The sequence below is a fragment of the Myodes glareolus genome, chromosome 24 (genome assembly GCF_982192425.1).
Source record: "Myodes glareolus chromosome 24, mMyoGla1.1, whole genome shotgun sequence".
Lineage (NCBI taxonomy): Eukaryota > Metazoa > Chordata > Mammalia > Rodentia > Cricetidae > Myodes > Myodes glareolus.
In genome coordinates this window covers 7,518,690-7,541,313 of record NC_142049.1, presented here as the reverse complement: position 1 = coordinate 7,541,313, position 22,624 = coordinate 7,518,690, and the positions used below count along the sequence as shown (strand labels likewise).

Sequence of the window (22,624 nt, the reverse complement as noted above, 5' to 3'; positions counted from 1 at the left end):
TATATTTTATAACGTCTTGCCTCTCCTTCAATCTCATGGTTTTAGGTCTTTAAATGTTAGTTGTAATAATGCTAGTTCTTCCAAATTTAAAATTTCTATCTTTGCTATCTCTCAGGAACACAAAATTTCTATATCCAACTGTTTACTTAATTATCCTAAGTTTCAGCCTCATCCTTCCCCATCCTAATAAGTGTCTTTCCTGAAATTCTCTGCCTCTAAAATTGCATACTCTAGCTACATGGAGGGGAAAAGAAAAATAAGTTATGCTTGACTCCACTGTTTTTTCTTATGAAACCCAATCTATTAGCAACTTTCAATTGATGTGGGATTTCCCTCTGTATGCTGTGATTACCATTAATGAATTAAAAAAAAACTGCTTTGGGCCTATCGATAGGGCAGAACTTAGGTAGGTGGGGAAAACTAAATGGAATGCTGGGAGGAAGAAGGCAGAGTGAGAGAGGCTTGCCATGGTCATGATATCTCTTCACAGCAATAGAACAGTAACCAGGACAGGTATTTGTGCCTTGATGGTTTTCTGTTTGGATCGTTTGATTTTGGTTTTGGTTTTGAAGGAGGGAAACATGAAGCTGGGTGGGTAGGAAGATAGAGAGGATCTGAGCAGAACTGGGGGAGGGCAAAACATGATCAAAATATATTGTGTGAAAAAAAATAACTAAAAATAAAGCTTGGTTAAAGCAAAAGAGAACAAGTCACTTATCTAACTATGAATTAACATAATTGTTAATGCTGTGACATGCATTAGTCCCGGCACTGCAAATATGTGTATACATGTAAGAAATCAATCAGCTTGTATGGTAGCTCAGTGTGGATCCAGGCTAGGACACTGATGTCAGGGGAAAAGTGAATGAGGTAAAAAGAAAAAGGGTTGTATGTATGAATCTAACCTGATGTCAAATTATACAGATTTGAGATGAATCTGGAAATTCATCTGTGAAATCACTGACATGGAATTACGTCTCCTTAGCTTTGATCAGTACTAAGCTACTTGTGCCTTGAGTGGAGGACGAAGCCCAAGCCTGATTTAGAGCAACTTAAGGTAGCAGAGGATGGAGAGGCAGAGGCAAGGAATGGAAACAGTGTTCACACACTTCCCTATGAGGAGTGCTACAGATTGACCCTGGGGCCCACAGGTGTGCCTGCTCCACCTGTCTAAGGTGTCTGCTCCACCTGTCTAAGGTGCCTGCTTCACCCTGTCTAAGGTGCCTGCTCCACTTGTCTAAGGTGCCTGCTCCACCCTGTCTAAAGATGCCTGCTCCACCCCGTCTAAGGTCAGAGAGTTTGAGCTTAATCCTGCCCTCTCAAAATTGTTGACAACAGACGTGATTGTAAACAAGAGATCCTGACCTAGGGTGTGGTCAATTAGTATTTTGAATATAGAGGTAGATCTGTCCCACCTTGACCAAAAGTCACAGAATTCAGCTCTATTTGTTCATTCAAGGAGATTGGCAGGGTTCTAGGGAGTGGCTGCCTGGAGGATACTTAGTCTATTCCTTATATCAGGTTAATGAAGTCTGCTGCCTCCCCACTCCCTTTTGGAGTAGAGTATATAAGCATGTGGAAAATAAATGCAGGTGATTTCAGTATCCATTGACTTTCCCTCTCGATGCTGTTCTGTGTTTCCATCTTTTATTTCTCTCCTGTTTCTGTTCTTTTTGCTTAGTAATTCTAACACTCACACTCCTACCCTGGAATGTGCAAACACCTTCGAGGCTGGACCTCGACAGATGGTGCCCAACGTGGGGCTTACAACAGTCTGAGAAAGGAAGCATAGCCTCAAAACATTCATGTATTAAAGGCCTGGCCCCCAACTAGTGAGCGCAGCCTTGGAAGGACACTAACTTCATCACGGATTACTGCTGTACTGTAAGCTCACATAGGATGGTCAGCTAGGAGGTGGGATCTGCTTGTAGGAAGTAGCCCCTTAGGGGATGTATTTTATCCTGGCCCCTTCCTATCACTCTCTGCCTTGCTTGGAGGTGAGCCACCTAGCTTAATCACATTGTTTCCCACTGTAATGCTCTGTCCCACTGTGCCCAGGCCCAGAAGCCAATGGAGCCCAGGGACGAGAAAAGCTGTGAATCTCTAAAGATCATGAGTTAAATTGACCCCTTCCTCTGTTAAGTGGTTTTCTTGAGTACTCTACCACGATGACAAAAAGTTACCAAAACAAAGGTGTCCACAGAAATGGGAGAGGGTCCACACTGAGGAATTGTGAGTTTAAGTGTAATCCATTCATGGAAAAATCATGGCTAGAAGGAAGTGTGGAAGAATAGAGCCCCAAACAATCTCCCCTTCCTCTCAGAGTTCTCGCGGACTTTCACTGGTCAGACTCCAATAGAAGCACAGAAGGGAAGCCGTGGTGAAGATGACGGCCAATGATGGGAGTGGGTATTAAAGATGATGGGGGTCACAGACCATTATTAAGCATGGTCTTTGTGAGTTCCCATGCTGCTGTGCTAAAGTACTTTGGTGAAAGCAACTCAGGGGACAAGAGTATTTTCGCTAGTTCACGGGCACAGTCTGTGTGGTGGAGAAGCCAAGGCAGCCAGGCACACGGTGTCTGAAGTGAGGAAGAAGAGGGCAATGGACCCTTGTGCATTTTCTCCCTTGGGTACAGGCTAGGGTCAGAGCCCAGGAAATGATCCCGCCCACAGTGGGTAGATCTTCCCACTTCAGTTAGCCTAATAAAGATAATTACCCACAGGCATCCCCCTAAGTCCTCCTCAGAGGTGACTGTAGATGCACATAAGAGGGGGAGGGGTAGTAGAATAAGTAGAAAAAAGCAGGAAGGTCTGGTGATTTTTATTGTATCAATAAAATAGAAAATTCATCAGCTGAAGTTAAAGAAGTCAAGGTATGTTCTTTGGGCAGAACAGAGGTATGAAAATATTGTGAGGATAAGGAAGTGAACTATCCAAGGAAATACTTTCTCTGGTCATAAACTTAATAGTGAAACCAGTCAGCGGTCATATATATTTCTTCTGACACCTTTGGCTGCCTGCGTACAGCAATAGAAGAAAGCAAACATAAGCTTAGGCAGTAGCTGATTTTTGACAACAGACAGTACAACAAAAAATTGGAAGTTGGGTGTGCAAGTGAATAAAGACAGTGATGAGGCATTGTTTAAGCTGGGAGGGAGGACAGTGAAGACTGAAGGAGCCAAGAGACTGGGAGAGTGTGCAGAGCCAACCGAATCCATGAAATCCAAGAACGATTAGCCCAGTGTTTAAGAAACAAACTGGGAACACGGGAGGAGGCAAGTGGACTAAAAGAGGGGGATGTTTCAAACTGATATTGTAGGAAAGAATTATATAATAAAATGCAAAATAAAACATAAAATCTGATCACTGAGATACAATAGAGAAATTATTGTTGGAAAGAAAATCAAGGAACTGATCCAAGAAATGACGTCAAAATAATGACAGTCATTCAAAATGAATGCACAAAATTATAATGTAGAATATTAACATCCACTTTCCCATGACCTTCACTAGCTATGCAGTCACTGATCCTCTCCATAAACACTCATGTTTACGTAGAATGTCATGGTAAGTCATTTTAGATATTTGAGATATCTCTTCCTCCCTTTTCTGCCCTTCAAAACCTCCCATCTACCCCTTCCCACTCTCCTTCGAATTCTCAACCTAACATTTCCCACTAATTGTTATTGTGTGGATATATACATGTAATGTATATATTCCTAAATATAATACCTTCATCTCTTTCATGTTACAAACAGAAATACACAAACTGGGGCAATGAAAGTCTTCTGTCTGCAACAGGTTATTACAGAAGAAAAACATTTTCTCCAAATAGCTATACATTTAGGGAAAGATATATTATTTTAAAAATTAGATTTGTACAAGGAAATATATATGAAGGAAGTAAACACATACAGATAATTTACTAAATAGAGATATGCACCCAAAGTAAACAGATTTTATTGATGATATTATATTACTTAATGAACTCTAAGACCCACCTTTATATTTATAACTATCATCTGGTTTTGACCCGTTAGAGAACTCTATAAATACTTCCTTTAAAAATTTGTGCAACAATTATTTCCAAAGCAGAAGGCTTATTTCTGAAAAAAAAAACAGAGTTCATTTAAATATTAAAAAAAACTCAAAGCTTCTCTGAAAATGATATTAACATCGGGTGGAGTATGTATCTCTAGGGGTTTAGTTAGAATGCGTCTCCATGAGACTGGAAGTTCTTTAAGTTTGTAGGGATTCATGATTCAGCTAGTTTTAGGAACTAGAATACTGTCTCCATTAATGAAGCATGAGTCGCCTTTGGTGATTGGTGGTTCTAGTCACATGCGTTGGTTTGATTTGGAACTAGAGTTCTGCAAAGAGAATCTAGTCTTAGGTTTTTCACAGGGCTTGCTATTTTAACAGTATACAGGGAAGTGGCGTAAGTGAAAACCTTGAGGAATCCAGGAAATACCTTTTATAAATTGCTACCACAATCTCTAGGTCACTGCGATGTGTAGAATTCCCTAAGATGTCTAACACATTTCCTGGCTCCTGACGAGAGAACTATGAAGGAGGACTGTTTCTTTGGGCTACTCTTAAGCTCAGCTCACGCTAACAAATGAACACAGAGCAATGTTAACTCTGCATCACTTGTGGCTTTCACTGGAAGCCAGAGCTAACACGATAAGTGGAAGCCTTTTCTAGGAGATACTTGTGGGATGCTTCTTCTTCTATTGCTCCTTCTTATAGCTAATTCCTTTCAACACTCAGTGCGAGAGGTGAAAAGAGTGGGAAGAAATGGGAACCAGCACTGTGGTCTCCATGCTGAGCGGTATCACAAATGTAACTTATATCATATATGGAGCAAGAAAATTTCAGGGTTTTATTGTTTGTGTCTTAGTCATGCACTGCACAAGTTCTCAACATCTTATCAATTGAAAGAGTAGTTGCTGATCCAATTTAGAGTAGAGGTTTATCAAATCATTTAGATAGTTCTTCCCAGCTAAAATATACAATTTATATAAGTTGTATGTTTTAAACAAAAGATGACAGCATTCTCCTACGTCTTTCAGAGTCCCCTGAGAGAGGTGACCAGGTGATCCAGTTCTGGTGGATCTAACATCTTAAACAAATGTGTTGACAAAGTCACATGATGTAGGTAGTGAATACTCTGCTTTTCTAGTAATGAGAGAACAATATTGTGGGTGTTCTTTTCTCAGCCCTTTCTTGTCTCAAATGTGGGATCTGGAATAGCAAAAGAGCCGTGTTCAACCACACAAAATAATGGCAAAAACACAAGAATAATTGCAGAAATGTTGACAAAAAGTTCTTGTAGCTTTGATTTCTTATGTAATAAAAATAATGCTCTATTTACTTAAGTTTCTGACTCCAAACATTTTTTATATTTATTTCTATTCTTTTTAATCATGTGTATGGGGAGAAAATGTATGTGCATGTGAGCACAGGGAGACAAGCGGTGTCAGATTCCCCAAGAGTGAAAAATTACAGGCAGTTGTGAACTACATGAATGGGTACTGAGAATAAAACTCAGGTACTCTGGAAGAGCAAGAAGTACTCTTAACTTCTGAAACATCTCACCAGCCCCGCTTCTGAACATGTTTAATACGGTATAATATGAACTCAATGAGCTGGAAAACAAACTCTTCATGGTTTTGTGTTTCCTTCAAACAGTTCTTACTAGAATAGTCATTGCTTCAAGGCATGTATCACCTTTAATAGGACCATGAGCTCCCTGGAAACAAGGTCCATATCCTTGTCAACAAATCCCTAGAGCCTTAGGGAGCCTTAGGGAGCAGGAGTTGAGACACATTTGTTCAAACAAAAGGAGTTTAATGTGTTCTACCAAGCCACACACCAACTGAAATAGAAGCAGCCCAGCCCCTGCCTTCAAGAAACTCACACTTCAGTGACCAATCATACCACACAGGTAGAGCTACACCGAAACTCTGAGCACATTCTACAGCAACGTGAGGAGGGAAGACAGGTGACACCTGCTTCAAAGTAAAGAAAAGACTAGAGAAGTGTTTAACCGCGTGGCAAACTCTCCTTTCCTTAGGACGACTGTATATACTAAGATATTGTCTATATTACACTGCTTTGTTATGTAACTCAAAAGAATATATCTCTGTTGACAGTCTGATGGAGGAGGGTCATAAGCCTATGGGTTACTTTCATTGGTTAATAAAGAGACTGCCCTGGCCTTTTTGATAGGCCAGCCTTTAGGTGGGTGGAGTAGACAGAACAGAACTGTGGGAGAAAGAAAGCAGAGGCAGGCAGACACTATAGCTCTCCTCTCCAAGATGGACGCAGGTAAAGATCCTTCCTGGTAAGCCACCACCTCGTGGTGCTACACAGATTAATAGAAATGGGTTAATCAAGATGTGAGAGTTAGACAATAAGGGGCTGGAAATAATGGGCCAAGCAGTGTTTAAAAGAATACAGTTTCCGTGTAATTATTTCAGGGAAAGCTAGCCGGGAGCCAGGTGGCGGGACACAGCCTGCCATTCCTTCTACAACAGTCTTTAGCAACTGTTGCCATGCCAATTTAGGTCATCTTAAAGGACTTATTTTTAAAAATAATCTTTAAAAACTGTCCATCTATTATATACATGAAGTCCCTAAAAATACTCAGCAACCAAATGTTTCATTGGTATAATATTCGTAAAATCAGCATGCTGGCTACAGGAAAATGTAAATCGGCAAAACTTGTAGTGTTCTTTCTGGCAGCTGCCACAAACTGATGGCAGCTCCAAATTTTCTTCCGCTACAGACCAAGAAGAAATCACCAGATTCTGTCATGCTTCCAAAAAGACAGCAGGTCAGATTGTCTCTCTTTGTAGAGAAGTCTCATGTGCCATCAAAGTCAATTACCTTTTCCTATTTCAGCTATAGCACAAACCCAAACATTCTTCATTTAGCAGCAACCATGTTATCCGCAGCTCAAGCACATAACTTTAGTTAAATGGTGCCATCTGGTGACATAAATCTTGCAGTAATGCAGAAAGTCCTGAGCCAAGAATGGAACTGAAACCTCTTGATGGTATTTGACCCAAAGTGTCAAACAGGAAATGCTTCGTCTTTCCAAGCATGAGACTCTCAATAAATCTCACCCAGACTGTGACTGTTTAATAAAGGGAATTAAAACAATTGTCTGAGTCGTGTTTTATGGTTCACATTCTTGATGTACTAATCTAAAGACTTACGTCCAGTGAGACTCCCTACCCAACTTAGAAAGGACATTTTAAAGGTGTAAAATATATATACATCTTCCAGTCAGACCCACTTTCCCAAGAACCTCCAGTTCCTATAGTATTTGTATGATTTTCAGCATTTCAAAGACCACTTCCCAGGAAACTCACTCGCAGAGCCTCCACTCCTCCTCTATATTACTTACTAGAATTGTAAATATAAACTGTCTATACAGTTTTATCTAATTCGCATCTCCAAAGTACGTGTAATAGCACCTGCCACAGTTTGCCAATAATGTCTTGTAAATGAATGAGCGAAGAGATGAGAAAAATACCTTTCTCTAGCCTCTCTTCTAGCTCAAGGCCTTCCAAAGACAATACTCTGAATTATATAAAAGCATCCTTCTGCAGCATCACTGTACAGCTAGCCCAGGCTTCTCTGAACTCATACAGCACTTTGGTCCAGCCCCTGGAGTCTAATTACCAAATACATACTGACTTGACATTTGTGCATATGATTAATGTTACTTTGACTTTAAAGGACAATTCCTCTTTAAGGCCCTAGATTTGGACTTCCTAGAATCCATCTCCACATGTCTATGTAACCAAATGAAACTTTGTAGATACGTTGTGAAATATTACTACTCAAATCAGAACGACTGGGATATTCCTGATCAATTTATTTAGATGAGTTGTAAAGAGCCGCGATAGACTTTAGTAACCAAGAATTTGATATTCACTATGTCAACCAATAAATATGTATTGGAGAGGCAGGTGAGATGACTTAGCCCTTGCCATGGAGCCTTGCAATTTGAATTGAACCATGTAGGTCTAACCCACAGTTGTTCTCTCTTTTCCACATGTTTGCCAGTGCATATGCACACTCACATGTCTGCATGCACACACACACACACACACACACACACACACACACACACACACACACACCCCACTAAATGTAATGAAAAATGTAAGGCTTATTTAAAGGTTCCTAATACTTAATGTATTTGCTTCCCTGGGGCGTATGCAAGGATTACCTAGTGAGTGTGACAATTGCACACAGTCTAACGACAGCATCTCCATGTAACTTTGCTGTTCTCTATTCACAGCAACACAGGTAGGAACTAGAATTAAATATTCAAAGGGGGCACTTAAATATTTCAGATACAAGCTTATTTTAAAGGGAAATTGGAGTCCATGGTATTTGTAAGTGTATGGGTCCTCAAAGAACTTTAGACACTTTAAAGATCTTTCATCTCCTTAAAGACTAAATTGGATCTTTACAAGATGTAAGAATGAAGAAGTAGCATTCGTTCATGAGTAATATTCAAACACCATGTGAGTTTCCCCGAATGGCTAGAACACATGCCTCAGAATCACCCCCAAAGAGTTATTTAGACACAATTTGCCAAGCCCCAGTTCCAGAGTCTGATTCGGCAGTAGCTTTCTGAGGTGGGACACAAACTACACAAGTTGATGGGTGATTGGTGCTGCTGATACAAAAGCCGTAGTGTGAGAACCTGTTTTGAAAGACAAGAGCCAGGCTATTCCAAATTCACATAATTGTACAATCCTTCACATCCGTTATAATCTAGAAAAATTTATTGATTTCCTTATGATCAGGTGACAAAAATATATACAATTATTAATAGTTATAGCCATGTTGTGCTTTAAATGGGCCTTTTTTAAAATAATCTTACATTAGAATTGGTATAATGGGGTTCCCAGGCAATAGTACATGCTGCACAAGCATAAGAACCTGAGTTCAAATCCCAAGCACCCACATAAAATTCCAGGCATGGCTGTGTGGACGCGTAACTCCAACATTTTAAAGGCAGTGACAGGAGGATTACTGGGTTGGCCGCTGCCAGCATAGTTCCAAATTCAGTGAGAGACCTCACTTCAAGGGAATAATCAGAGTTCCACAGCAGAACATTCAAAATCTTCCTCTGGCATCCCCATGTGCACACACATGAACACACACACACACACACACACACACACACACAAATAACAAAAATTAATTAAAATAATTGGTATAATAGGAAATTGGAGATTTTTTTAAACTCAAAAATGTGGCAAAACTCATATATTTTGATTTCTGCTCATAACACCATTATAATTTAATAATTAAATAATTGTTTATAGAATGTCTCTGTTCCCAACTGCATTTTTTTCATTTGCCCATGAAAGTAAACATGGTCCCATACAGTTCACTGCTACATCATTTTGCTAAGAACAATGTCTAACACATAACAAGTATTTTTAAATAATTTTATGATTATGAATAAAAATTATTAAACATTTATTAATATTAATGGTTCACATAGTACAAACTTACATTAAAACTCTGGAAACTGTAAAACTGTGAGCATCTGTTGGACAATGATTTTCTGATCAGACCACAAGATGTCACCCTAAGCCTAACTGTAGTTTCTAGCATAGTCGTGATAAACTGACTTCCAATTTTCTAGAAGTCAATCTCTTTATTATATTGAAACCATATCATTGGAGAGTTCGTCAGCAAGTATATTTACAATTTAAACACACGTGAAGTCTTTTCAAGATTAAGTTTCATAAATTCCTCTTTGTAGATGTTGAACCATAGGAACCAGAATACACAAGCAATGAAAGTGTCCTCTAAGCACATTGTGCTTGGGAGTGCCAGGTATAGGCTACTGTGCTTCTCCCAAGCACTGCATGTAACTAAGCAGATAAACAAAGGATGGAGTGGAGGTGTTTAGTGGAAAATAATTGCTTATCATTTGCTACTTATTTTTCTATCAAAATACTAAGAAGAATATTTTCTCCCAAAATATTAAGAAAAATAAAAGAACATCTGAGTTATGTATATAAATGTAGAAGATGTGTGTATCATATATAAATATGTCATGTTCTTTTTATTAGTGAATGATCATTGCTAACATTCGAAGCACTTTATTCCACTGTGAGATACTGATAAATGAGAAATCAAAGTAAATAACAAAGAACTAGAGAAGTAAAAAAGGCCATCAACAGTTCACCATGCTCTAGGCTTATTCTGCTATTTACCACCAAGAAAAGCCCGTCTTACCATTGGATTTTATATTATTTAACTTTAGTTATTCAAAAGAAAACATTCTAAAATGTGTATTACCTTCACCATCAGATAAAATCATGGTTTAAAAATTAGAAATGCATTATTACCGCTTTGTGGGGGCTGTAGAGCAAATGATGCGGGACTACAAAAGTAATTATTTCTAGAATGACGTTTTTCGTGTGCTCTGAAAGGGTTTGGTTCCCTGGTCACATGTAACTATAGCAGCTGCGTCCTCAGGAATAGTGTTTCATTCCAATAACTGTTTGTGTGGCTTCGGCATTATGAGTCTGTTTGTGAAGGTAGCTAGGATTCACTCTAGGAATTATGTCAATGAACTGGCTCTATAAATATCAGACCAATTGGTAAAGCCACAATCTTACATTGTTTCTAACAAAAAGGGGTGCAGCGTAGGAGGGGAAATCAAGCTATGGACAGTAAACCAATATCTTACTTATCAATAGCTGCCTATCTATGCTTTTATAAAGATCCGAATCTTCTTTAGGATACATTATAGAAAATGCACAGTGAAACAGTTTGCAATAATAAGTTAAGGATCAACACTTGCACATAAAATTCAACAGAAAATTGTGTCTGCTGTATAATGCTTCTACATATTTGGGGTTAACCCCAACTGACACGAAAGGGCCAGCCAGTAGCACGGGTCGGCGATTATTACATAAGAGCATTTTATTAGAGAAAGTCAAGCCACAGTATCGGCTCTCAGCCAAGATAGTTACTGCTCCCTTAAAATAATGGGAAAATGCAGCTGTTAGTCACTCATCTAGGTAATGTGCTATCAAATGATGGCATGTTCCAAACACGCAGGCTTATCGACACCACCTGACAGTATTATTCCTAAACCAGGTCCCAAAAGCTCCAGCTCCCAGAGACAGCCAGTCTCAACTAAACATCCATCTGAATGGATTTAGATGCACTGCCATTTGTTTAATGGCCTTTATGAATCATCAACTAAATGATTCTATTAATACTTAATTCAGAAACCAGAGGTTTAAAATGTTCTGTAAATACTATTCTCTAATGGCTATGTTTATGTAAATTCTGTGAGGCTCTGTTTAGAGCTGCTTCTGTTCAATACGAGCTGAGATGATTACATTCGCTTGTGCATTAATCCCTGCCAGCCACAATAGATGAAAGGAATTATTTTTCCCACAGGTAAGATAATTTTATGAGGCTTTTTAACTTCTATTTATATTCAATAAATTGATTTTCAACTCTTTAAAACTTAATATTTTAAATTATACTGAAACTATAAACTTAGGGGTTTTGTCATTCAGTATATTCATAGTTAAGCATAAATAACACATTAATAAAACAGAAAATATTTTAACACTAAGCTTCATAGATTCTTGTAGTTAGATTTTCTTTCAATACATGCTAGCATTTAAATGTGATAAAAAGTATACTTAACACACGTATTTCTTTTTTAAATGTATAATGTTGTTGCTTAGCACATACAAGTGCTGAGCTCAGTTCCTGAAGCAAAAAAATAAAAATAAAAATAAAGAAGAAAATAAACTCTGCTGTCTAATGAAGTTGTTTTAATGCTCAGTTTGCTTTTCCTTGAAAGAAATATTGATGATTGATTGATTCATTCATTTTCCTTGTTACCTTTTTCCTAAAAAATGGTCAACTTAAAGATATGTGAATAAATGTAAAAGATATATAAAGCCAAAAAATAAAAAAGATATATAAAGCCATCTATCAATAAACCACAGCCTTGACTTTCTTCATAATTGTTAGAGAGAAGGTTAAGATTATCCAATTACGTTCATGACAGATTGAAAAGCACTGAGTTTTTATCAGTAAACCTTTCAACTCTGGATCTAAATTTTCCTAGAAGAAGCAAAGGAGATGAAGGGTTTCCCTTTCACTTTGCTCTGAGAAGGGCCAGCAGACTCACTGTGAGCACGGTGTGAGCAGGGAGCCGCACATTTGTTCTCAACCATGGTGCCCGTACCCAACTCTGCAGCAAACTCAGGTTCTTACCTGGGTTCATTTTTCTTCCCACATAAAATAGTCCTTCAATATTGATATTTTTTAATAATCTATCCCTCATTTATGTTTTACAACAATTGTTTTTTTAAGTAAGAATAAAGGGAGGAGAATCTGCCCTTTGAGTAACAAGGAAAATTATCACAGATTGTGCGTGTGTGTGCGTGTGCGTGTGCGCGTGCGCGTGCGCGTGCGTGTGTGTGTGTGTGTGTGTGTGTGTGTGTGTGTGTGTGTGAAACTTAGCTATCTAGGACATTATTCAAGCTATTTAGCCTGATTCTGGCGATTGAGACTGTAAGTAATTTTTGTAATACATACCCAGCAAGGCTTGAAATAAGCTGCTCTTAAAAACACTCATCACCCTTTGGACAGCATTTTTCAACAGCTGCTCCTCAGGTTTTCTCAATTTTTTGCAGTAGTCTTCCAGTAACGACAAAGCTCGGTCAGTATCTGAAAGACACAATTTTTAAAGTCTACCATGTGGTCCCAGAGAAGCCATTGATCAAAGCTGTCTATGCTATAGCTGTGCTCCTGATTTCGTGACAGAAATAATGCAGCAAGTGATCACCTACTCCAGGAACTGCCCAATGAAATGGATAAATACATGCCCACATCGGTTTCCTTATAGTCTTGTCTTCCCAAAGAATCTGCAACTGTGGCACAACACAAATGAAAACTCTGCTGCTGGCTTGACGTTCACATAGTAAATGCGACTCCATTTACAAAGAGAAAAGAACCATATTGAATTGATAACTGCCTAAAAATAACATCAAGCATCCTTTATGATCTGTGAATTTACAGCCTACCATTTCTGCCTTATTTTCCATCCATGTCTTTCGAATGCACACAGTGCCCAAATCATATTTACTTTCCCTGCCCACTTCCCTCTACACACACACACACACACACACACACACACACACAGACGATGTCACTACTCCCTATACTAAGATACCCCATCCACTACCACTGCCTCGCCCCAGAAGCAGTGTTCCACTGAAAGGGCTCACTGACAGCTCATTGAGGATGTGAAACCCACCTGGTCACTGTGTATGACATGGATAGCATGTTACTCAACCTCTTTGAAGTTCCCATTTCCTCACAGGTATTAGTGATAAATAAAACATTAGTCCTTGGACCAGTGTCTATTCCATAGAAATTAATTGATAAGCCAATTGAAAACCTGAATGGAAAATGAAATTTATGCCCTGGCAATGCTGAAGCATGCATGGGCAGCCTGCATATGGCGATTCTGTTGAACTTGTCCATACTGGTTTCATGGTCTAAGTTGATGAGGACAACTAACCAGGTCCCTTCCTCAACTGAAAACCTACCTTTCTTTAATTAAGACATCATTCAAATGTTCTCTCTCTCTCTCTCTCTCTCTCTCTCTCTCTCTCTCTCTCTCTCTCTCTCTCTCTTTCTCTAGTGAGCCATGCCTGATTGTTAAAATTAAACACTAGCTCCCATTTTAAAAAACAGTTGCTCACAAATCCTGTCATCATTCTGAGTACATGCAGTGTAATGTAAAGTAAACCATCATAACCAGCATCTTCACCTCTCAGAAAAGCTCTTTGGAAGTTCCCAGAGTGGCACAATTTGCATATAAGTGAAAGCTGTCCCTGACACCACAAGAGGTATACTTGGAATGTAACAATAATTAACATTGACTGGATGCTTTATCTCTGCACACAACGTCCCTTCTCCTGACCTCCTCAGTTTGTTCTCCACTATTTTTCTCAGCAGGCGTTACTTCTCAGTTCACCGTGAGCCAGAACACGCTACAAACTGAGCATATGTTGACTTAGTGAAACCTTTCTATATCCTGGCCATCTGTTACTATGGATGCAATACTTGCACTTCTATCAAAAGTAAAATCCTCTACTGTGGGTGATTTTTATACTCTCTTACCTACTCCAGAGTAATGGGGTTCCATCACCATTGTTTCTTATTATTTAATATCAGCGACCTTTCTTAAAGACAGGGTTCCAGCACCAGACAGAGACCTTATCAACCTTATCCCCGTGGACATGGCTCATGTTTTAGCCTGAACCACCACTAGCTAGAGTGTGAGTCTTGGTATACCCAGAAATTGTTGAGACGTGCAACTCAAGCATAATCTGACTTAGTTAGCAACAGTCTGGGTAGCCAAAGCATTTGATGAGCAGGCAGTTGCTGAGAGAATGGAGTAGCAGGCATAAGGCTTTGCCCTGGAACTCAGTTTGGGTGGGTAAAACCTAATGCTGAGCAGATCCTAAGAGTCCCCGTCATGAAGCACGCCTGTGAATAGAGCCCCTGAAATCGATCTATTTTTAAAGGAAATCTACTGAACCTCTATTTCTCTGTCACCACCTGGGATGGTTGTAGTGATGTTGGGCCACCAAGATACCAAGCGGAAGCTGATAACAGTGTGTGCCTTAGTTCTGCCCACTTCTAGATTGTTCTTGATGGACTGTGGGCTCGGGATATAATTTGGCTCAATGACAGTGGTGGCTACAGGTGTAACCTAGGACCCAGAGACTGACCCGTCTACAGTGATTCTGCCCAAAACCAAACAGAATCAGCAGTGCAAAGCTGCAGTAAGTACAAATGAGGAATCTTGTCCTACCCTGGCCCCAAGAGAGAGACTTGTGAGGACAGAGTATTCTTTAAAGACTGGTACAGTGACACAACCCTATAATCTCGGCCCTGAAGAAGCGAAAAGAGGAGGACAGAGGATGGAAAATATAAGCTAACCTGAGCTTCACCGCAAGATCCTGCCTCAATACACCAAGGGGTGAGGATATGGCTCAGTAGCAGAATGCTTGCCTAGCTCAAGGCTTGATTCTCCCTAGCATTGTAAATAGTAAGAATATGACAATGGTGTTTTAGACACAAACTTGGGGCCGCCTGCCCTCTAGACTGAAATGGCGACATTGCCAATGGTAACGTCCCAGCAAATTTCAAATTGGACATCATCCAGTGCTGCAACAGTCTCGGAGAGTCCAAGAAAATAAGCAGCCCCTACTTAGAATGCCTGGAGATTCACAGTAGGAGGACTTAGAACAAACAGCTTTTCCTCTTATGCCAAGATGATATCTATGCCAATGAGCATCAGCAACCCTCAGGAGACCATCACCCAACAAAACATTCAAAATAAGGTGCCAGAAACTGACCAGGCAATATAAACATAAATCAAACACAAACTACTGAGACAAAAAATACACTAAAGAAATTTTTTTTTGAAATGTGAAAGAAGACATCAACAGAAGCCTAAAAGGGACAGAAGAAATAACCAGGGCAAAAATAAGATCAGTGGCAAAAAGTGTCTGCCGCCAAGCCTAACAACCTGAGTTCAATCCCCAGGACCTACATGACGGAAGGAGAGACTCCTACAAGTTGTCCTCTGGGCACCGCGAATGTGCATGGGCATATACACATAGAAAGGAAGAAAGAAGGGAGGAAGAGGAGGGGAGGGAGGGAGGGTGAAAAAAGGAAGGGTGGGAGGAAGGAAGGAGGAAAGAAGGGGAGATATTTTAAATTTCATAAAAACAGTGAGTCTGAAGACAGACTGTTTGAAAACGCACAAATGGAGGATGAAAATGGACTGGAGAGTGAAGAAAGCCCAAAGAAACGAGAGACAAGCATGAAAGGCGCAAATATTCTGGCTATTGGGGGCTCAAGAAGGACGTGTAAATGTCACAGGGGGTTAGAAAGTACATTAGAAGAAACAATAACATAAAACTTCTCAATCCTAGAAGACACAAATACTCAACATAAGAAAGTCAAAAATCAGGCGAGGAATGGTGGTGCACACCTTTAATCCCACCACTGTAAAGGCAGAGGCAGGTGGAGCCCCTGTGAGTTCGAGATCAGCCTGGTCTACACAGCAATTTCCAAGCCAGTCAGGCCATCATGATTCAAAAGAAGGAAATAGTTCAGAACACAGTATGTTTACTCAGCATTAGAGCACACAAATATAGACAGCAAATATTTACAGAGCCAAGAGAAACACTCAACTCCAATATTATAATAGCTAGGGACTTAACACCCCCTCTTCAGCAGTGAGTAGATTATCCAGAAAGAAAAGCCAACAAGGAAATGCCAGAGTTGAATTAGACCCAAGAACAAATCGACCTAACAGGTATCTATCGAAAATGACTTCCAATATCTTCTATTGACATTTTTCTCATCAGCATATGGAACATTTCTCAAGACAGATCATATGACAAGCCACAAGGTAAGTCTCACAAATTTTTTAAAATTGAAATTATGCTTTCTCCTTTGAACACATGCAATTAAGAATACAGTAGGAGAAAAAAACTTTGGAAACTATACCAATGCATGGAAATTCAACAACTTAATTTTGGACAATCAATAAATCAAGAAATAAATCAATAAAGAAGTGTAAATTTTCTTGAAACAAATGAAAATGGAGATACAGGATACAAAACATAGAAATGAAAAGCAAGGAATCTAGGAACAAACCGAATCAAAGTTCTCTAGCTTGGTTCTGTTACTGTAATAAACACAATTACAAAAATAAACTTTTGTAGGAGAGGATTGGTTTAGCTTACCAGTTACAGATCATCATGAGGATCATGAGGAAAAGCCAAGGCAAGAACTCAAAAAAGGAGCTTAAAACAAAACCCACATACAGAACACCGAATAGACTGGATCAAAAAAAAAAAAAACCCTCGTCATATAATAATCAAAACACAAAACATACAGATTAAAGAAAGAATATTAAAAGCTGCAAAGTAAAAAGACCAAGTAACTTATAAAGTTAAACCTATCAGACTTACACCGGACTTCTCTATGGAAACCATGAAAGCCAGAAGGTCCTGGATAGAGGTACTGCAGAAACTAAGAGACCATGGATGCAAGCTCAGACTACTATACCCAGCCAAGCTATCATTCACTATCAATGGAGAAAACAAAATATTCCAGAATAAAAACAAATTTAAACAATACATAGCCACAAATCCAGCCTTACAGAAAGTAATAGAAGGAAAATCACAATCCAAGGAATCCAACATTGCCAACACTGCCTACAATAACTCAGACATCTAGCGACCCTTCACAAGCACAACTCAAAGAAGGGAAACACACAAATTCTACTACCCAAAAATAGATAGATAAATAAATAAATAAATAAATAAATAAATAAATAAATAAATAAATGGTGTCAACAACCACTGGTCATTAATATCACTTAATATCAGCGGACTCAATTCACCTATAAAAAGGCATAGACTTAGAGATTGGATACGAAAAGAGGATCCAACATTCTGCTGTTTACAAGAAACACACGTCAACCACAAAGACAGACATCTACTCAGAGTAAAGGGTTGGGAAAAGGTTTTTCAAGCAAACGGAAAAAAGAAACAAGCGGGTGTGGCCACTCTAATTTCTAACAAAATTGACTTCAAACTAAAATCAATCAGAAGAGATGGAGATGGACATTTTATACTCATAACAGGAACAATTCATCAGGAGGAAGTCTCAATCCTGAATATCAATGCCCCTAATACAAAAGCACCCACTTATGTAAAAGAAACACTTCTAGAACTCAAGGCAGTCATCAAACCACGCACACTAATAGTAGGAGACTTCAACACACCTCTCTCACCAATGGACAGGTCAATTAGAGAGAAATAAGAGAATTAATGGAAATAATGAATCAAATGGACTTAATAGACATCTATAGAACATTCCACCCAAATAGGAAAGAATATACCTTCCTCTCTGCAGCTCATGGAACCTTCTCGAAAATTGACCACATACTTGGTAACAAAGCAAACTTCCACAGATACAAAAAAATATTAGTAACCACCTGTGTCTTTTCAGATCACCATGGATTAAGTTAGAATTCAACAGCAATGCTACCCCCAGGAAGTCAACAAACCCCTCATCAGACAAAGGTCTGATCTCCAAAATATACAAAGAACTCAAGAAACTAGACACTAAAACTCTAATTAACCCAATTAAAAAATAGGATACTGAGCTGAACAGAGAATTCTCAACAGAAGAACTCCGAATGGCCAAAAGACACTTAAGGTCATGCTCAACCTCCTTAGCGATCAGGGGAATGCAAATCTAAACAACTTTGAGATACCATCTTACACCTGTCAGAATAGCTAAAATCAAAAGCACCAATGATAGCCTATGCTGGAGAGGATGTGGAGTGAGGGGAACACTCATCCATTGTTGGTGGGAATGCAAACTTGTGCAGCCACTGTGGAAATCAGTGTGGCGGTTTCTCAGGAAATTGGGAGTCAGCCTCCCTCAGGACCCAGCAATTCCACTCTTGGGAATATACCCAAGAGATGCCCTATCATACTACAAAAGCATTTGTTCAACTATGTTCATAGCAGCACTATGAACAACCTAGGTGTTCCTCAATAGAAGAGTGGTTAAAGAAGGTGTGGAACATATACACATTGGAATTTTACTCAGCGGTAAAAAACAATGACATCTTGAATTTTGCATGCAAATGGATGGAAATAGAAAACGCTTTACTGAGTGAGGTAACCCAAACCCAAAAAGAGGAATAGGGTATGTACTCACTCATAAGTGGATTCTAGCCATAAGTAAAGGACATTGAGTCTATAATTCATGATCCTAGAGAAGCTAAATAAGAAGGTGAACCTAAAGAAAATCATATAGTTCTCCTCCCAGATATTGGAAGTAGATAAGATTGCCAAACAAAACTTGGGTGCATAGCGGTGTGGGGGAGTGGATGTAAGGGGAGATGGGTAGAAAGAAGAGAGAAGGGGAGGATTCGGGAAAACTTGGGGGAATGGGATGGGTAGGATGGAGGAAGGGTGGATATGGGAGCAGGGAAGTAAATATCTTAGTTAAGGGAGCCATTTTAGGGTTTGCAAGAGACTTGATTCTAGAGGGGTTCCCAGGTCCAAGGAGAGGTCCCCAGATTGTTCCTTGGGCAGCAGAGGAGAGGGTGCCTGAACTGGCCTTGTCCCATAACCACACTGATGAGTATCTTGCATATCACCATAGAACCTTCATCTGGCGATGGATGGAGATAGAGACAAAGACCCACATTGGAGCACTGGACTTAGCTCCCAAGGTCCAAATGAGGAGCAGAAGGAGGGAGAACATGAGCAAGGAAGTCAGGACCACAAGGGGTGCGTCCACCCACTGAGACAGTGGGACTGATCTAATGGGAGTTCACCAAGGCCAGCTGGACTGGGAGTGATGTAGCATGTGATCAAACTGGACCCTCTGAATGTGGCTAGCAATGAAGGCTGACTGAGAATCCAAGGACAAAGGCACTGAGTTTTGATTCTACTGCATGGACTGACTTTGTGGGAGCCTGGTTTGTTTGGATGCTCACCTTTATAGACCTGGATGGAGTGGGGAGGACTTCCCACGGGGCAGCAAACTCTGACTGCTCTTAAGACTAGAGAGGGAGGGGGAGGTGGGGAGAGGGAGGAAAAAGGGAGGTGTGGAGGAGGTGGAAATTTTTAATAAATAAATTAATTAATTTAAAAAAAAGCAAAAACCCAATGGAGGAACGGAACACTGCTGAATATTGCCTACCAGCATGTTCTCAGTTCAGCTACCTTTCTTATACAGCCCAGTGCCCACATGCAGAAGGAAACTAGCCCCCTATTTCTTTGGGAGGAGTGTGCATATGTGTGCTGATTAGTCTTCATGCAACATATTCATGATTATTTTGGTAATGAACTCCCAGATCCTTTCCACCATTCTATCTACCCAACTTTATTGGATCTCAAAAAAAGAAAAAGAAAAGAAAACCTACAAAAACAACGAGAAAAAAAAAGTGCTAAAACAAAACAAAAGCCCCCTCCCCTCAAAAAAAAAGGACACAGAACTTGTTTTGTATGGGCCAACTAATCCTAGGCATGGAGACTACTGTGGAGTATGGCTAATATACCCAGTGACTCTCCACTGAAGAAAACTGGCTTTGCCTTGGCCAGCAGGTATCAATTGCAAAAATTAAAAAAAAAAATAACTCCATGATTAGGTATGGGAGTTCATATGTACGTCAAGCTTTGTGTCCAGAAGACACTGCTTCCTTGGAGTCATCCATTCCCTCTGGCTTTTACAATCTTTTCACCCCCTCTTCTGCATAGATCATTGAGAAGCAAGGTGGGGAGTTTGATGAAGACATCCATTTAAGATCGGGAGTTCCAAAGCCTCTCAATCTCTCATTTGAGGATTTCTGTGTTAATGCCCATCTACTGCAAAGAGCTCTGATGAGAGGTGAGCAAGGCAATGATCTACAGGCATGAAAACATGTCGTTAGGAGTCATTTTATTGCTGTGTTGCTTTAGCAGAATAATAGCAGTAGGTTTTTCCCTAGGCTCATGATCTATCTATTCTTAGGATCTTGGCCATTCAGCAGTTTCAGATATGAGTCTTATCTAACTGAGTGGTCACTTAATCCAAGCAAAACATGGTTGGTTACTCCCATAACATTTGTGCCACTCTTGTACCAGTATGTCTTGAGGTAAGTCTCTGTAGTAGGTAACGGCATTTATAGCTGGGTAATATTGATAAATACCTTCTTCTTCTGGCAGTGTTCAGAGTACCTTCTAGTACCATAAATACTAGTCTGCTAATCAGCAACCGTGAAACTTCTAGCTGGGAATCAGCTGAACATCTTAATTTTCAATGACATAAACACATGTTGTCTTCATCAATAGGATCTTACCACCACATTCTGTAGAACAACAAATAGTCTATGATCTTTATGGGGTCCATGGGATTCCTTTGTAGGATCCTATCTCTTAAAACAAGAAAAAAATAACCTCAAAATGGACTAAATACTTTATAAGACCGAAACCATAAAATTACAAGTCTAAAAACACTTCATTCAGGACACAGGAAAAGGCAAGGAACTTTTTTAAGATGCCAAAAGCACAGCAAACACACGCAAAAATAATCAAACAAGATAACATCACTAAAAAGCTGCATGGCCAAGGAAAGAGTCGAGAGACTGAAAATGTTTGCAAAGTGTATACCTGAAAGGAGGATGGTATCCAGAATGCGTGAGTAACTCAGAAACCCAATACAAAAATAGCAAATAATAAGCTCTAAAATGGTCAATATATCTAAGTGTATGCTTCTCAAAAGAAGTTATGCAAAAGACCAGCATGTACCTAAGAAAATGCTAAGTACCACACTAATCCTCAGGAAAACACAAATCATCATCACAATGATCTATTTACCAGTAAGAGGAGCTCTTATCAAAAAGGCTAAAAATAGCAAGTGCTGGTAAAGAAGTAGAGAAGAGGCATTCGTGTATACTGGAGAGGGAGTGCAAACCCGTGGAGGGATAGAAATCAATACGGACTTTCCTCAAAAACCTGAAGCTGTAACTACCTTATGATTTAATAACCTCACTATTTGGCACGCTTCCATGAGAAATGAAGTCATAGAGACATTGAAACTCCTGTGTTCAATGTCAGCACTACTCACAATAGCCAGTAGAAGGCAAGTGTGTTGAGAGCTGTGAACCCCCAGATCCTGAATTTCTTGTAAACAATTTGTTTTCCCCTGTTCTGAGTGCCTACAGCTGCTCTGAGCAGGGAATGGTTTCTGGTGCATCTGGCTGGGACGTGGCTATTCCTACATAACCCGCCCCTGGACACAATAAAGGGGGCATTCTTGGGGCATTTTGGCATCAAAGATGACCTGTGTGTCTTTGTGTGTTTCGATCTTCAGCCCCTTGCCCAGTTCACGAACTGTATGGTGACGCATAGAGGGCAGACGGATGTGATGCGCCGCACAAGTGTCCACTGGCTGATGGATGAAGGAAGGAAATGTAGCCTATCTATCCAATGGATACTGTCCCCCATATCTATCCAATGCACACTGTCCTTCCATATCTATTCAATGCACACTGTCCCCCATATCTATCCAATGCATACTGTCCCCCATATCTATCCAATGCACACTGTCCTTCCATATCTATCCAATGCATACTGTCCTTCCATATCTATCCAATGCACACTGTCCCCCATATCTATCCAATGCATACTGTCCTTCCATATCTATCCAATGGATACTGTCCCCCATATCTATCCAATGCACACTGTCCCCCATATCTATCCAATGCATACTGTCCCCCATATTTATCCAATGCACACTGTCCCCCATATCTATCCAATGCACACTGTCCTTCCATATCTGTCCAATGCACACTGTCCCCCATATCTATCCAATGCACACTGTCCCTCCATATCTATCCAATGCACACTGTCCCCCATATCTATCCAATGCACTGTCCCCCATATCTATCCAATGCACACTGTCCTTCCATATCTATCCAATGGATACTGTCCCCCATATCT

General features: G+C 39.8%; 1 protein-coding gene across 9 annotated transcripts in view; it reads right to left on the bottom strand.

Annotated features, from left to right (window-relative positions):
• The window catches only part of Dlg2 (discs large MAGUK scaffold protein 2), a 1,777,227-nt gene that overhangs the window by 1,738,852 nt on the left and 15,751 nt on the right, over positions 1 to 22,624 (bottom strand). For all 9 annotated transcript variants that reach the window (XM_085683002.2, XM_085683004.2, XM_085683006.2 and 6 more), the window contains exon 2: positions 12,621 to 12,752. In XM_085683002.2, the coding sequence (XP_085539128.1) occupies positions 12,621 to 12,752 (132 nt within the window). The remainder of the gene's footprint in view (positions 1 to 12,620; positions 12,753 to 22,624) is intronic.